The sequence below is a fragment of the Orcinus orca genome, chromosome 12 (assembly GCF_937001465.1).
Source record: "Orcinus orca chromosome 12, mOrcOrc1.1, whole genome shotgun sequence".
Taxonomy (NCBI): domain Eukaryota; kingdom Metazoa; phylum Chordata; class Mammalia; order Artiodactyla; family Delphinidae; genus Orcinus; species Orcinus orca.
The window spans coordinates 45,157,436-45,175,406 of NC_064570.1; the positions used below are offsets into that span (position 1 = coordinate 45,157,436).

The 17,971-nt window shown below is 40.5% G+C and overlaps 1 protein-coding gene across 2 annotated transcripts in view; it reads left to right on the forward strand.

The window, feature by feature from the left end:
* Positions 1 to 14,872, forward strand: part of HS3ST5 (heparan sulfate-glucosamine 3-sulfotransferase 5) — a 287,090-nt gene extending 272,218 nt beyond the window's left edge. For both annotated transcript variants that reach the window (XM_049695537.1, XM_033418623.2), the window contains 2 exons: positions 9,458 to 9,596; positions 13,135 to 14,872. In XM_049695537.1, the coding sequence (XP_049551494.1) occupies positions 9,490 to 9,596; positions 13,135 to 14,065 (1,038 nt within the window). In that variant the 5' untranslated portion in view covers positions 9,458 to 9,489 and the 3' untranslated portion in view covers positions 14,066 to 14,872. The remainder of the gene's footprint in view (positions 1 to 9,457; positions 9,597 to 13,134) is intronic.
* Positions 14,873 to 17,971: the final 3,099 nt, after the last annotated feature.

Sequence of the window (17,971 nt, forward strand, 5' to 3'; positions counted from 1 at the left end):
TTAAACGGTTTGGTAAAAATAATATGTTTATATAGAGAAAGATAAAGCAAAGATGTCAAAATTTAACAATCGGTAAATCTAGATGAAGGATATGTAATCGTTCAAATTTTTCAAAATAAAAAGGTGGGGAGGACAGGAATAAGGACACAGACCTACTGGAGAACGGACTTGAGGATATGGGGAGGGGGAAGGGTAAGCTGTGACAGGGCGAGAGAGAGTCATGGACATATACACACTAACAAACGTAAGGTAGATAGCTAGTGGGAAGCAGCCGCATGGCGCAGGGATATCGGCTCGGTGCTTTGTGACCGCCTGGAGGGGTGGGATAGGGAGGGTGGGAGGGAGGGAGACGCAAGAGGGAAGAGATATGGGAACATATGTATATGTATAACTGATTCACTTTGTTTTAAAGCAGAAACTAACACACCATTGTAAAGCAATTATACCCCAATAAAGATGTTTAAAAAAAAAAACCCCAAAGTGCTAACCAGAAAAGGAAAAAATAAATAAATAAATAAATAAATAAAAAATAAATGTTGCCACAATGAAAAAAAAAAAAGGTGGGGAGGGACTTCCCTGGCGGTCCAGTGATTGAGACTTTGTCTTCCAATGCAAGGGGTGCGGGTACAATCCCCCTGGTCAGGGAGCTAAGATCCCACATGTCTCCCAGCCAAAAAAAACCCACATAAAACAGAAGCAATATTGTAACAGACTCAATAAAGACTTTTTAAAAAAATGGTCACATCAAAAAAAAAAATCTTTCAAAAAGAAGAAGGGTGGGGAAATGAGGTTATATATTAATGAGGTTATTATACACATATAGCACTCTGTAAACCTGCAAAGTACTAAACAAAGATAAAGTACTTTTACCTGCTTAAAGAGATGTGGTATCCAGATACCATAGCTATTAGGATAGTCAAAGTTCATTTCATCTAGCTGATTCAATTATTCAGCAATTATTTACTGAGTATGAGACCCTAAATGGTGGTGATACAATAACGAACACGGCACAGTCCATAATCTCATGGAAGTTACATTCTAGTTAGAGGGACACACAGTACACAGGCAATTACAATTTGGTTTCAATAGAATTAAATGATGCTGTGCTGACACATAGAAGGAACATGTAAGCCAACCTTATGTGATAAAGAAAGACTTTCCCAAGGAGCCTAAAATCTAAAAGATAGGAATTAATCCAAGGCCTGGAGAGAAGTCAGCATTAGTAGATGTAGCTAATGTTTATTGAGTATTACAATGTGTCAAACAATGTTCTAATTACTTTACATGCTCATTTCCTACTCACAGAAGTTCTTTGGGGCGGGCTATTAGTATCCTACTGGGACACCATCTATTGGTGCCCCAGACCCGATAGATGAGGCACAGAGTTATTGTTTTTAGGCTCTGGAAACTTTATTTATCAATAGAAAGGCCCTGATGCAAAACTGACCATGACCTATTCCAAAGAACTGCAAGTTGTTCTGTCTACTGAAGTTTGTACGTGAATGTGCTGGGGGAGGGGTGGTGGTAATGAGGAATTGCGGTGGAAAGAAGTAAAAGGCCTTTAAAACCCTGTGGATAATAGGGTCCCATTAAAGAGTATTAAGCCTGAAGGCAACAGGATCAAATTTCTGTTTGGAAAGACCACTCTGTCATCGGTGTGGAGAATAAACTGAGGCGAAAACAAAACTAACAGTGGGCAGGCCAGTTAGGAGACCATCAAATCTGAGGGAAAGAGAGTGTGGCCTGAACCAAGGCACTCACAAATGACAGTGCAGAGAACTAGGTAGAGTCCAGTAGTACTTTGGAGATAGAATTTTACTGGCGGGGCGGAGCCAAGGATGATTGAATTCCAAGGTTTCTGGGTTGAGCAACCCCGTCAGCAGATGGGGAGCCATTCACTGAGATACTGAGAAGAGCTGGGGGGAGGTAAGATGAGACGGGGTGATAATGAAAAGGCAATAAACGGATTTAGCCAAGATCTTACAGAGATCAGGACATAAGAATCTGAATCAAGGGGCAGTCAAAACCAATGTTGTTTTGATCCTCTACCAAAAAATCTTTCAAAAGGAGAGTCAGTTCTTCAATTACGGGGAAAACAAGTGGGGTTCCCATGATTCTGGTTGCTTTTAATCATAAGCAGATAGTGAATATGAAAAATACATTATAACCTATATAGACATTACCTTTCATTATTATTTTCATTATCATTACTTATTAATATTTTCCCTTCCTTTTATTAGGTTCAAACACCCAAATAGCCCTTTTTATTTACCCCTCCATAAAAATGTTTCCCTCTTTTACTCTTTCGTTTCACATCCTCATCTTCTACTGTAAGATTCAATGGAAGGAAATTTGAGGAGAGTTGAAGTGGTTTTGTCTGCTCACATCAGTCAATAAGCAAAAGTATTTATTAAGAGTTTCCCAGCGGTGATCATTTCTAAATGTATAGAAATATCAAATCACTATGTTATGCATTAGGAACGAAATAGTGTTGTAGGTCAATTGTACTTCAAATACACAAACTCATAGAAAAAGAGATCAGATTATGGTTACCAGAAGCAGGGGTTGGGTGTAGTGGGTGGGAATTGTATGAAGGCAGTCAAAAGGTACAAACTTCCACTTATAAATAAGTACTAGGGGTGTAATGTACAACATGATAAATATCATTAATACTGTTCTACATTATATATAAAAGTTGTTGAGTTCTCATAACAAGGAAAAAGATTTTTTTCTTTTACTTTGTATCTGTGTGAGATGAAGGATGTTCGCTAAACTTGCTGTGATAAGCATTTCATGAGGCATGTAAGTGAAATCATTATGCTGTACACCTTAAACTTATACCGTGCTCTATGTCAATTACATCTCAATAAAAAACTGAAAGAAAAATTTAATCAAAAAAAAAAGCGCCTCTCAGGTGAGCATCCAAAGCTCAGGGAGTGACATTGCCATCAAGGGGCCATGTTCTTTGGGGTCAGATAATTCTGAATTTAAATCCTCCTGCATTTACCAGCCACATGCCCTTGGGTAAATAATCTGTTCATCTCTCTGCTCTTCGGTTTCCCTCAGAAAAAATAATAAAACGGATAATACCTCACAGGTCTGTTGTATTATGTGAGATAATAAATGTGAAAGAAAGTAACAGAGAGACTAGGGCTCAATAAATGTGGTTCCTGTCCACCCCATAAGGCTGTTGCCCAGGATAAATGAGCTAATACTCAATAGACTGTTGTGATTTCCTTGGAATAATTCTGCTATATAAGTTCAGTTGTTTTTAATGAACTTTGCTGATGTTGTTTCTGTTATCGTTTTTACTGGTACCAGGGGCTTGCAGCAACCATGTCTACAAGCCTTTGAAGAGCACTTGAACATATCTTTATTATTATTATTTTTGAATTCCCTTATTTCTTTGTGTCAGCTTGGGAATCATTTCTTTCTTTACTTAGTGCTGCTTTGGAGAAACAGCCAGATGTCTGTACAATTTGTCGTTTCTGGCCACATACTCTGTTATTTAGATACTCGGCTTTGTTCAGCTAAGATACCGTGTCTATTAAAGCTTTCATAGTCTGGAGAAACTATAATTGTGCTGTTCTTGGCACACAAAACGAAAGAGACTGGGAGATTAAAAACTGGAGATAAAGGAGGGCTTAAATGTCACTGTAGGTCTTTAACTTTTTTTTAATAAAAAGAAATAATAAATTTTTTAAACCTTTAATTTTACATAAATTGCCTATTACCAGTATGACTGCTCTGATGAAAGATTATTAAACTATCCATTAAAGCTGGCATAGCTAAAGGGAAGGGACTTTGGGGTTGGAGAAGCAGTTAACCTTCTCCCCAATTTAATAGCATTGTCTGTAAGGGTTAGATGGTATGGCTTCTCTGTGACTTGTACTCCTAGACCAAGACCTGCAACTCCCAGCTTTTAAGACTCCATTGTGGCAGATGCTTGAGCACTTCGTGATGTCATAGAAAACCAAAGAGGCATCCTGAATGTTAAATTTGCCAAGTACGTTTGGTTTTCCTTTTTTTTTTTAAAATAAATTTGTTTATTTTTGGCTGCATTGGGTCTTCGTTGCTGCACGCAGGCTTCCTCTAGTTGCGGCAAGAGGGGGCTACCCTTTGTTGTGATGCACGGGCTTCTCACTGAAGTGGCTTCTCTTGTTGCGGAGCACGGGCTCTAGGCGCACGGGCTTCAGTAGTTGTGACACGTGGGTTCAGTAGCTGTGGCACGTGGGCTCAGTAGTTGTGGCGCACAGGCTTAGTTGCTCCATGGCATGTGGGATCTTCCTGGACCAGGGATCGAACCTGTGTCCCCTGCATTGGCAGGTGGATTCTTAACCACTGTGCCACCAGGGAAGTCCACCTTTGGTTTTCCTTGAGCAAGGTTTATTCTGCGGCTGCTCTAATACTATCTCTTAGCTCATGGTCTGAGTGATTACAAAGCAGAACGAGATTTCACTTCCTGTGTCCCAGAGAGCCTCATTAGAAACTGCAACCTTGGCCCCCCTCACTTCTCAAAAATTCCAAGAGATTTCGACTTAAGATAAGTGTTCACTTTTTGTTTGTTTGTAATTGTGCCATCTTGCTTTGAACAGCAATTATAGTGTGTGTTAGCATTTTAATGTTTAACAGGAATTTCCATTGAAAGTTATTTGTATAAAAGTGGACTTAGTGTTTTGCAATCCAGTTACACTATTAATGACAACTGCATTTATTTTATTCTTTTCTTGTTAAAGTATTACCTTCCCAAAGATACTAATTCTGCTTCATTTTTGTGAAGTGCCCAAATGTAAAGTTCTATTCCACAGTATCTTACTCAAGGCTCCTGTCATAAAACCCCTGTGAGACAGACATTATTATCTTAATTTTACAGGTGAGGATACCAAAACTCAGAAACTTTCAGTTACAAAACTACACAAAAATGTGACTCAAGGGCTTTGACTCCCAATCCAATGGTCTTTGTACTTCACCCTGTACAACTTGCTCATATTAGTTGAGGTCTCAAATAAATGAAAAAATCTTAGTTTTCCTCAGTGCCATAGTGGGCATAAAGATGCTTTGGAGGGCATAATGGACTTTCCATAAGTGGACGAGGCAGTGTAAAGAGCTAGGCCAGCCCTGCAAACAAAAGCCTGGAGAAATCAGGATTCCCAAAGAGAGAAAACCCCAGTGGGTGTATTTAAGTCATCTCAGACATAAAGAAGCTGGGCCGGCAGCAGCAACTTATCCCACAGAGGAAAACCTTCATGGTGATAACTGGGCTTATCACAAAGGAAGAGTCTGTGGGTAGAGCATTGGAGTCTTCGAGACTGAGCGACATTCAGTGGCAGTAGAAGAAGTAATGACCCCATATTCAGTCAGGTTTAATAATCTAATGTTTACCAGATGATATGTGCGTTGCAATAGAGAACTGGAGAACTTTGCCATGATATTCTCCTAAATCTTGGGCTACTTCCCCAGCAGCCTTCACATCCTTAGTCGCTTTTTTCATCTCTTTCCTGCCCGCTTACTCAAGGAGAATTCAGCTGTGAGATGGCTTCATAGCTTCACTCACCCCATGCAGGTAAATGTCTCCCAAGTTTTATCCCTAAACCCAGCTATGACCCTTTGGTCCCATAATTATCTACACAAGGGACCTGACCCATTACTACCTACCAATGGGAAGAGTGTTGGGATTTTTTCCCCCAAATTCCACCTCCACCAGGACCACCCTCCCCAGGAAGATATCAGTGGAATCTGGGAGTATTAAAGGAGGAGAGATAGGAAAGACATTCCAGGCCAGTGAGGAAACTGACAAGAGCACAGAGATGAGAGCGCAGGGGTATGGGGAGCCATGAAGAGGCCGACCTGACAGGCATGGGGCTGGTGTTGGTGAGTAATAAGAGGGAAGAAGCCAACTGCCCAAGCTGGGACCTCAGAAGGAAGGGCCTGGGCTGGCAAGGGGAAGAGATTGGACTTGATCTAGTGAACAACTGAAAACAGATGACCGACAAAATAAGTTGTGTTAGGAAGATTAATCAGACTGTCTGGACCATAGGAAATGAACACAGAGACACACCCAAATGTTAAGAAACAAAGGAGGCACTAAGTGCCTGGACAAGACAAGGAGAGAAGAAATTAAGGAGCGTTTACTGACCGTGGTGACCAAAGAGAAAAAAGATAATAGAAAACGATTTGGAGTTTTGTGCGTCATTCCCTCCACTGTAAAAATACAGACACAAGATTAATACAGACCTGTTGAGTTGGAATCTCTGAGTAGGGGGGGCAGGTGTGTGTTTTCTAAAGACTCTGCTAGTTCAACATGGGGAACCACCAGCCTGTGGAGCAAAGCAGACAGATTCCAGGCGGACTGCCTTTCAGTTAGTCTTCTCGGATTTCTCAGTCAGTGGGCTTAGCCCATTGCTAGGAGGTGTGATGGAACACGCAGGAGGCAGCAGCTAACACTAGTGCAACACTTCTGAACACTGGACTCCTAACTGAGGTTCTAACTACAAGAACAAGAATTCAGGAGAGGAGGGAGTGGACCATGGACTAGGGCATCAGCTGGAGAGCCCTTCCTAGAGGAACTGGGACATGGCCCAGACCTTGAAGAATGGCTGAGCTGTAGCTGCAGACAGACAGGTGGATCAGGGAGCTGGCAAAAGCAGACTAAGCATCATGCGGTATAGTTTTGAATGGGGAGCGTGGGTGCTACATTTAGGTAGCAGAGGAGGCCAGGTGATCCCCAGCCTCCCTCCAAGTTGCTCTTCTATATGAGGCCAGTGACCCTCATTGAGGCCACGGGCAAGCACATTTTTACCTTTGCTTTTCCCATCTCTCCCATTTGTAGCTGGCCCTCTTCAACCACATCCTAGCTTTTACTCTCTCATACTGTTTGTGAGCACACATTAAATTCATTTACACTAAGATATAATGACACATGATCCCTTATGTTAGCCTGGCATCTTAATAAGCCTTTGTGTAGTGATGTCACTTGTAGAACCCTTACTTCATTCTCGTTATAGCCCTATGGAGTGGGGAAGTTAGAGATTGTCCCCGTTTTATAGAGAAGGAAAAAAGGTTCAGAGAATCTAAACAGCCACTGCAAGATCACTAAGGGGAGAATTTCAATAGGGAACTTGAACACAGGTTTCTTTCTGCCACCCTGTTCCATATCTTGCTGCAGTATTTGCATTTCAACAGGGATCAGAGCCCTGTGCTGAAGGTAGGTGGCTCCGAGGACTTCAGACATCGACCCAGAGATAGGAGAAGATTGATTCTTTCAGTGGAGCCCTGAGTCACGCTACATAAGTTACTGCCTTTGCCTCCACATTACCTGCAAGTTGTGTGATCACAGGCAAGTTAGAGAAAATAGCCTGAGCTTCATTCGACCTGTTTTTGAAATGGAAATAACTATCTGCCTAGTAGGATTCTTCTGACAATTTCCTGAAATACCACCTGGATAATGTCCTTGTCACACAGTCGGTCTCAACAAACCTCCTTTTCTCTCCCCCTTTTCTTCCCCATTTTATCTACACACAAGGCAGGCCATGCTAAGCTAGAACCCCAGCCTCACCCAGTCCCTACAAAGACCTTTCCTATCACCTCTCCTTTGCTTTTGCTCTTAGCCCTTCCTCTTCTCTGCTAAATCCCTGTGTCCAACCACACCAACCCTCCTTCGCTTCTCAATCTAGCCAAGCTTTTTCCCTGCGCAGTACTTTTGCACACACTGGTTAGTCTGGCTGAAACCCACCTTGCCCTCCTCCAGCCCTCCTTGGTCCTTGTGCTCCAGGCGTAAGCCCAAATGTCACTTCTTCAAGAAGGACGGAAGTAGCTTCCCCCTGTATTCTTTCTCACTGCATCCTGTACTTTTCCTCTGTTATTACAATTTGTAGATACATGTGAACCCTACATTTACCGGTTTAGTTTCTGTCTTCTCCACGAGACTATAGCCTCCCATGTTGGTCACTATCTCTGGGGCACCCGGTACAGAATCTAAAACCTAAGTCACGTTCCATAAATATTTGTGGGCTGTGTGTTGGGTGAATGCTGCTCTTCTCTCTCCCTTTTGCGATGACCTCCTACAGCCTCCTCAGCAAATCATATACTACATACCACCAAACAGCATTCCCATCGAGCCCACATACCTGACCATCTCCTTCATTTTCTTTTCCCAACAGTTATTCATACATTATCACGAATGAGGTGGTGTTCTCTGATTGTTTCATGATTCTCTAGTCACATCATCAGTTTTCCAAGGGCTAAAACTCTTTAAGGATCTTTTTTGGGATCCCCCATAAACCTAGTAGAATAGCTGGAAATGCTATCAGTGCTCAGTATTTCCTGATGAATGAATGAATCAACCCATCAATCCTAGTATAATCCTTTTTTGTACAGAGAAAACCTTCACTTAGCAAATAAGGAGAGGCTATTGCATCAGAACAATCTCTAACCACGACCCATTGCCGTTGTCCCTCTTCTGGGGTTACCATTTTGACTTTGAATGCGAAGCAAACAATCTTATCTTGAAAGGGGGATTGGATTTTTATTTAATAAGAGAGACTGAATCGGAAGCTTGCATTTTTTCCCAAAATTTAATAACAGCACTAGTAAAGCCTTACACTCCTCAGCTGGCCTTATTTCAGGTATAACAGTACAAGGCTTCCGGGTAAGCTTCTGTCTTGATGTTAGAGCGAGGCCCATACGCCAACCCTGTTTAAATTCATTGAGAGCCAGGAGGGGGTCACATAGCAGGGCATCTAGTCGGAGCATGCTTTCAGAATCAGTCAGTCCAGTCCAGGCCTGGGCAGAGGAGATGAAGGGAAACATCTGGTTACTGAGAGCCACTGTCCCCAAACATTTGAGATCCTGATAGCTACCACTGATGACCTCAGTTAGTAAAGACATAGCTTTTGATCTTACCCCCTTCCTCCGCTCACAACTAGAACGAAACGAAACAAAAAACGTATCAGTAAAGCATGTCATTGTTATGCCCCAAATACTAACTTACTGAAGGGGGATTTCAATTGCTACCTTCATCCCATTATACTGAAGTAGAACCTTTAGTTTACTGGTTGCCCTGCTGCTAAACCTCAGGTTGCTCCGTTGCTCATTTTATCAGTATTCTTTGAATGATTAACAACAAAAACATATATATATTTACATATATATGCATTTATGTATGCATTTAAAATTATATATGCATTTTAGTGTACTTTGACAGTTGCCCAGCAAGTTCTATCTAGATAGTGTCTTCCCTCTGGTTTAGTATTTGATCTTATAACACAGAGCAGGGAAAGGTAGGTAAGTTTTGCTAAATAGCTGTTGTCCATGAACGCTGTCAAGGCTGGTATGGCATCTGTTCTTTGTGTGACATCACTTTATCCCCTGTATGCCCACCCCTGCTTGGCTTTGTGACAATCAACAGAGCCAGTAAGAGATGACTGCTGATGAGTCCCCTTCTATCCCCATCTCTCAGGCTGCAGAAGTCCTGAAGGTTGATGGAGGGCCATGCTATTCAAACAGCAGGCATGGCTGAGACAGAAGCTCCTGGTGCTGGGAAGCCTTGCCGTTGGGAGTCTCCTGTATCTAGTCGCCAGAGTTGGGAGCTTGGATAGGTAGGTGATTAAACACATACTTATGCCTGTATAACTTTAAATGTCTCTTGATTTCAACTTCCTTAGGACATAATTTTAAATCTATCCATTTGTTTTCCTCCTTCAAGATTCCCAAGAAGCATGTTTTTCTGCAGTATTGATTTTGATTTATTGAGCCTTTAAAAGAAAGAGATCCAAGTTGCTCAAACCAAGGTGTTCATCAAGATCCATTTGTATTCTGTGTGTGTTGTTTGCTTTCAGAGAAGTGATAAAGCCATGTACAGTAAAAATGTCATTTACTATAGCTCTGTGTGCATCTGGTTGTTGACCTCTAGCCGTAGCAAAATAGTGATGATGTATTTATGTATCTACATTTTGAACTTTATAAGTGGGCAATTAATGTGCTACCAAGAGAGTTAAAATTATGTATGAGACTGTAAAGGAGCTCATCAGGTTTGGAATCCATTGCCCTGGAAAGATGGCTGCAGGGGGAGTTTTAACTATGTTAATTAGCTCTGGTTTCCAGGAGCTGAACATACCAGACAAGGAGTCTGTCGCTCAGAGTAATGGCCCAGAAAGCAATGGAAAGTTCACAGAGAGGAAATTTACAGAGCTAGGGTTTGGCTCTAAATAAGCCAACAGTTGAGAGGTACTAGACCTGCAGAAGTCCAGCAGTGTCACCTGGCTTCAGATTGAATGCCACTGGACTGGCCCACATCTGGTATGATTAGAAGGGTAGAGAAGTTAATTTCTGAAATTTGAAGCTTCCTTTAAAATTAATTCTTGCTCTTGAAAAACTGATGTATGCTCCCCATGAATTCAATTCCCATTTTCTATAAAAGTGTAGCCACACATTAAAATAAAAATATCTTCCTTACAGTTTTTCTTTTCTAATCTATAGATCTTATCACAGAAATATTTAACAAATAATATAACAGTGGTCTTTGCTTTCCTTCAGCCAATATTAATTTTGACTGATAAAATGAACCCCTTTAATGCTTTTCAATTCAAAATTCCTAAGTAAACTTCCTACTCACTATGGGAAACGGTATAACCCAGAGCTTATCACTGATTCCGAGTAGTTCCCTAAAGTAAGACTTGTTATTAGTGAAGAGCCTTGAGGTGGTACCATTATCCTATGTGCATAATGGAACTTTTATATCAAGTTCTTCCCAATACCTTTAGTTTGCTTCTAATCATTTGCTTTATTGAGTAATTGATCTAACAATCATTAACATATTAGTTATTTAGTTGATAACTCTTTTCATTGTTAACCTGGTCTCTAGTCTCTAATGGGGTAGCTTTTATAAGGAATTGGATTGCTTGGGGGGCTTTCTCAAAACCTCTCACTTGAGAGTTCAGCAGATTGTCTGAAATTGACACATGCTGACACAGACCTGTCCTTTAGAAACTGAAGACCCTGCTCTCTGGGCGGGAGGCTGAGCTCAATGACTTCTACTGTCCCTTCCAATCCTAAAATTTCATGTTTTTTAGTCTGGGGTCCATGCCTACTCTTTAGGGAGTGGAAATAATATGATATTTTTTCCTATCTTGAGTTAGGAAGTCCAAAAAGCAATTGTTCTGCAGGGAACGAGCTCCCATGGTAGAAGGTAGATAAAGGAAAGAAGGAAAATGACCTTTTCTAGAAGTAGAGAAATTCCTTTCGAGCTCAGACAGGGCAGACACTGTTTCAGCCTCTCTCAGCCTGGGTTCTGTGAGAGAATCAAGTCCTACAGCAAAGAATTTGATTGACTGTTTCCTCAGTTCTCCCAAGGACAGCATCATTCAAGATGGCTGGGAGAGAAGTCCATCCATTGCATTCAAGATGCCTGGGAGAGAAGTCCATCCATTGCATTCAATGGATGCCTTAAGGGATTAGGGTTTAATTCTCAACCAGAGCCCAGCAAGAGCTAAAAGATGAATTTGTGACATCCCAATCAACGTCACAATTGAAATCATACTTTGACTATGTACGTGTTGCTCCTTATATATCTTCCATTTAGAGCGCTAACATATTAATCCTATTAACAAATTTATGAAAACAAAATTCATGTTTCTCTAAAATATTAACTGTGATTAACCCTGTTTTTTATAGTATGCCATATTTTTATGTTTTCCACAATGAGCATAAGTTGTTTTTAGAACCATAAAAAACCCACAAAAAAGGTAAAATATCTTCATATATTTCCTTAAGCATTATGATAGCTGTTTAAACATTGCATAGGCCGAGCCCCTTCCCCTCAGTTCTGCAAAATGCCTTGGCATGACCTTGAGGTTTTTCCCTTCTCCCTTTAATTGTAAACATTACAGAAGATAAGAAAGGTACAGTGGGGTCTCTTGGGAAAAGCAAGAGACAGCCTCATTGCCACAGAGAGGGGAGCATAGACTCCAAATTATTAGGGCAACTAGAAGCTTCATTTGGAGGAATTGGTTTAACAGCCATTTCGACTAATACTATACCCTTTAACAAGAAAGCAAAAATACCTTCTCAGATAAACTTAGGAAAGTTATAATGAATTCAGTTCAATTGCAGACTATACCCCAAAGGAAATTCAATTTACTAACCATATAAATTGGCCACACCAAATTAAATAGTCACTCCAGCCTAATATCACTGTGATTGTTACCACAACTTTCTCTCTGAAAAAAAGCAGTGGTGCTTTTTCACTGCTTAGGGCAATGTTGAAGTGGAAATCCTCCTTTCTGGCTCCGTCCTTTGCTTTGCTTCTTTCATGAGCTTGAGTCCCGGATTTAAATGGGCTTGACAATGAGGACCTGAGGTTTCTGACACTGCCAGAGTCTTGTTGATTTCTGGTCCCAGGTGTGGTAGGTGATATACAGCACTTGCTGTTGGCATTCAGTTTGCTCCTATGTTCAGCAAAGTAAAAACATAAGCCTGACCTTTTTAGATAGAAAGAGAAAGAGAAGCAGAAGAAATATGTACTCTTCTAGCTGTCCCCAAGGCCAAAAGCAGAAATTCTCATATAATGGAAAGCTCAGCCAGTGCCAAGATTGGAATTTTGCAGGTTGATGACGCAAATAGCCGAGGGCAGAGACTGGGACCTCTTTTCAGATTATATCTCAAAGATTTTTCAGAGTCATATGAGTGCAGCTGAGCTGCAAGAAAATAATACCACATGAAACCCACAGGACGTGGCCTCCTAGCTGCCCTTTAGCCTCCCAACTGAAGATTCTAATCTTCCGTCTTTCGTATTTTCTAAATGATGTTAACTGGTGGGCTGCTAAAAGGCTATTGGTATGGTTGGTGTCACTTGTCTGTCCTGTACTGTGAACATCAGTACACGCTATAGTCAATTAAGAGCTTGGTGAATAAGAATTTTAAGAAACACTAATAAAAATATTCCATCAATTATGTGTGCTTCATTTAATACAGAGTTGCTTAAAATAAAATTTCCCAAACATATGTTCATTGTGGATTGCAGTAGGCAGAGAGCAGTGGTTTTATTTATGCATTTTAAGTCTTACTCTCACTGGGGAACCAGAGAAATGAGAAATTAGTTGCAGTGAGCTCCTTAGAGCATCTCTCTGTTGCTTACAGGCTACAACCCATTTGCCCCATCGAAGGCCGGTTCGGAGCCCGTGGTCAGGCTGAATTCCCCCTGCGCGCCCTGCAGTTTAAGCGTGGCTTGCTGCACGAGTTTCGGAAGGGCAACTCTTCCAAGGAGCAGGTACGCCTTCATGACCTGGTCCAGCAGCTCCCCAAGGCCATTATCATCGGGGTGAGGAAAGGAGGCACCAGGGCCCTGCTTGAGATGCTGAACCTCCATCCGGCAGTGGTCAAAGCCTCTCAAGAAATCCACTTTTTTGACAATGACGAGAATTATGCCAAGGGTATTGAGTGGTATAGGAAAAAGATGCCTTTTTCCTACCCTCAGCAAATCACAATTGAAAAAAGCCCAGCATATTTTATCACGGAGGAAGTTCCAGAAAGGATTTACAAAATGAACTCATCTATCAAGTTGTTGATCATTGTCAGGGAGCCAACCACAAGAGCTATTTCTGATTACACTCAGGTGCTAGAGGGGAAGGAGAGGAAGAATAAAACCTACTACAAGTTTGAGAAGCTGGCTATAGACCCTAATACCTGCGAAGTGAACACAAAATACAAGGCAGTAAGAACCAGCATCTACACCAAACATCTGGAACGGTGGTTGAAGTACTTTCCAATTGAGCAATTTCACATCGTCGATGGAGATCGCCTCATCACGGAACCCCTGCCAGAACTTCAACTCGTGGAGAAGTTCCTAAATCTTCCCCCGAGGATAAGTCAATACAATTTGTATTTCAACGCTACCAGAGGGTTTTACTGCTTGCGATTTAACATTATCTTTAATAAGTGCCTGGCGGGCAGCAAGGGGCGCATTCATCCAGAGGTGGACCCCTCTGTCATTACCAAATTGCGCAAATTCTTTCACCCTTTCAATCAAAAATTTTACCAGATCACTGGGAGGACATTGAACTGGCCCTAAAATAATGTCATACAACACTATGTGTTGTGCCTGGGGACACACAATGTCTCGTCTGGATTAAAATATGCACTTTTCCTATAGACACAACTGTCCAAGTCATTTTTCCATGTATACTTGTACATACGCAGTGTGTGACCAAATATAAGATCAGCTCTTTTTCTACTGAAAATTTACAAAAACAAAACACAAACCAATTTGCTGTCTACGTAGTTGCATCTTTTATGCTATTTACAAAAAGAAGAGGTGGTGGTACTGGGGGAAAGTGACTTCAGCTATTCTCAAAGAGTTAGTCTTCCTTTGAGTCAGAATTTGTCGCCTGCCATTTTCATAGATTTAAGCCAAAAGATTAACATGTGAAAATGTACCCATGGCTGTGAAGTTTCAGGAAGTAGAGGATTCGGTTATGCATTCTTTTCTAAGGGAAAGCTGACTCTTTAATTCAGATGCTGAATTGATGCCATGAAAACAGAAAATACTATTTTCTTATTATTTAAAAAAATGTCTTATCTCATAAAATTGACATCGTTCCAAAGTTCCTGTGGTGATTTTGCACTATCGTTTTCTCATAGGGACCATGGTGTCACTTGTAGCATGTCAGTCACACATCGGAAAGTCAAGTCCTTTTACTTCCGTGTTCTATGTCAACAAAGAGAAATGTCATGTACATAGTGTATATAGTTGTAAATACTGGTTTCACACTAAGTAATTCTATTTTGTAAACTGAATATGGCTATTTAATTTATTGTGAAAATTAAATTTATTGTGGTATTTAAAAAATGGAATGGATTAAAATTACTCTATGTGCAATTTTTTTTTATTCATTTTGTTTTATGTGCCCCTTGCTGGCTCCCAAAGTCAAAGCTGTTTATGTGCACATGAGAGCACTTGGAAAGATGCACTTGTCCGTTGGATTTCTGTACCCTTGTGATATGAAGCAAGGTTGGATATATTTTTTAAAAATATCTCAACCATCTGGAAATCTAGTATAACAGCCACCTCAAAAAGCACTTGTGCTTCTCTGCTACAACCTTGTAGCAATTAACTTACTTGCAGTTGCTCCTGGTGCTAGGAGACAGACAAGAAATACTTTAATATAATCAAGGCATAGAAGAAACACAGTTTTATATGAACCTCTAATCAAAGTCAGACCAATAGAGAAATTAAATAAAATAAGATTAGAAAACTTGTGTAGCCTCTGTACTGAAAGCTGCTGATGCTTCCGCAAACTCTCAGAACTCCCTCTTTGAAATGAAACTACATCAGCCTGCTCAGGAATGATCAAATTACGTAGTGTTGCTATTACTAAACATATGGCTCAGATTTCCATCCAGAGAAATTAATGCTAAATTGGGTGCTTGCTAACATCAGATAGCCTGTACTGTTCTGCATTTACAGATGCTTAAATATAGTTCGGAAAACCTTGGAAAGAGGTATCAACAGAAAAAATAATAATAATAAGATGGATTTTTCACAATCATGGTTGCTTATCCAGTGGAAGATGTTTAAGGGAGTTTTGTTCACATTGAGAGTGCCTAGCAAATAACAGTGGATTCCCTTTTGATTGTACTAAGTGTTGATTTTCTCCATGAGTTGTTCATCCTGTCCAGTGATTGATGGTGAACTTTTCTAAATAAATAGCCCTTTGCCCTTCATTGTCGGTATATGTTGCTTCTCAAGCTTCAGCCTTGGTAATCATCTCTGCCATTTCAATTAGCATTGGTGCTGTTTTCTCAGCATGGAACAGGCATGACACCAGCACATGCTGAGAGGCCAGCTTCTCACTGACTGCACAGTGAGTCTGGAGTGAGAGTCTTGGGTCTAAATGTCAATCACTCTCGTTTAAGCCGTGAAGGAAATGAAACATAAGGAACTTAGCATCAGACTTCTCTATGCCTCAACTCTCAGCTAACCGTCAGAGTAAACTGATTGAATACTACACTCAAGGACATAATCAACACATTATCATTAATTTTTTTATAAATCTTCCTAGAGCACTCTACAGCTAATACAGTTTTATACCAGTAACTGTCAAAGTATGCTCGACTGGAACACTGATGTTTCAAAAACTCAGCCTAGGTATTCCACCAGTAAAACTGAAAAATAGCAATCTTTTCCTAGACTCATAGAGAAATTTTTAAAAGTAATGAATAGAAATGTTTCAGTGATAATCTTTTATAGTCCAAATTTTTCTTCAACTTTGCTGCTGCTACCAAGAGTATATATCAGAGTTGATTCTAAGATTCTATTTGACTTGTGCTGTCTTTTATAATTTGTTGCTTTTAGCTCAGTAAGCAAGTATTTCTTCATCACATGCAGAAAAAAAAAAGTGTTGCAGTTTCCAGTTGTTAAATAAGTTTGAGAGTTGTTTTAAACCTTGGGGCCTCCTCACAGATACCTAAAACAGGACGCCTGGCCTAGGAGGATGTTTTTAGAGGCAGGTTTCATTTCACTGAAAAAAAAACAAACATAAAACAAAACAAAAAAACAGTCACAGCCACTGCTGATTGAGCTAGGTAGAAATAAAAATCCTACGACCTTAATAGCACACTCCACTGGAGGTTTCAAACCTCCTTGTTTAGAAATGTTTCCTGTTGTCATCAAACAGGCAACCGACCTCTAGAGGAATCTACAGCTCATCACAATAGATCCACTAGGATTCTCTTTAGTAAGTTATTCCTTTTACGTCCTGAAAACTTTGCATTTCTTCCAGAGGCTTGGTGGCACCATACGGTTTTGTGAAACAGTTCCAGCTGCAAAGAGTAAAAAACTGTTTAAGCAACGGTGAGGTTTCTGCTGGTTTGTAAAGCTGAAACGACACCATTTTGGAAGCCAGGGAATTCCCATTATAATTGTACAAACAGGAACAGGAGTCCCAAGGGAGTGAGAGAGAGAGTAGGGAACAGAGAGAAAAGGAGACATGCAAACCCATAGACAGACATCAAATTCCAAGTCCATCTTGTAGTCACCTGAAATCACCTCACAAAAACCTTCAGTTGATGAAGGTATTAATTTTTCCCACTAATTACACTGTAGTATAGGAAAAAATCTAAGACATCAGGGTCTTTAGGTGATGTGTGATAAAGCAAAGGCATGTAAATCCATTGTAATCACATCTGATCTTAGATTTGGTACCTGTTATGTTGATGGACCAGCAATTGCCAGAACAGTTTCCACTAAAGCTGATGGAGCCTTGTGAGAGCACTGCTTGGGGTGCTGCCCCTGGAACAAGGGCCCTGCTGGAGGACAAGCTCCAGGACCGGTGAAAAACTCCTGGGATGCTGCTAAGGGAAGGTAAGAACCAAGGAGAAGTGCAGCCCCAAATCCAGTCCTGCCAATAAGCTTGTGCTTTGTCCAGTTATCAGTCTGCTAAATTGGATTGTCTTCATAAGCTTAATTTGAGAATTTTCCATGGATGGAAAATTTCAAATGATCGTAAATCGTGTCTGCCTGCTGAAGCCTTTTGTACTCTTTTCACACACTCAGCAGCCATTTTCCACTTATGAGAACAGACACAGTCTAAGCAGAAAAGAAAACTTTGCTGAAAACATTCCCTCTAAAAATGACTAAATACAGCAAAATCTTAGCAATTCAGGCTAACAAGGTAAAAATATTTTAAAGCAAGTTCATTGCAATTATTCCCAAGTAGGCAAAGTACCAAACTATACTAACAGTGCATTGATAAATAAATATCTAATTGCACCATCTTTACAAAATAAAAGCCTCTTAATTGGCATATTGTTTTCCTAAATGGGTGTTGCTTCAAGTATTTCAAAACAGTCTGTCCTCTTAAGTAGGTTACTCAGGCCCCCTAGTATCTGTTTATGAATTTTTATAGCAAACCTTTCTTTTACAGCTAGTGCAAGGATGAAATTTAGGCCGAAATATGATCATTTGGTAAGGTCCTAA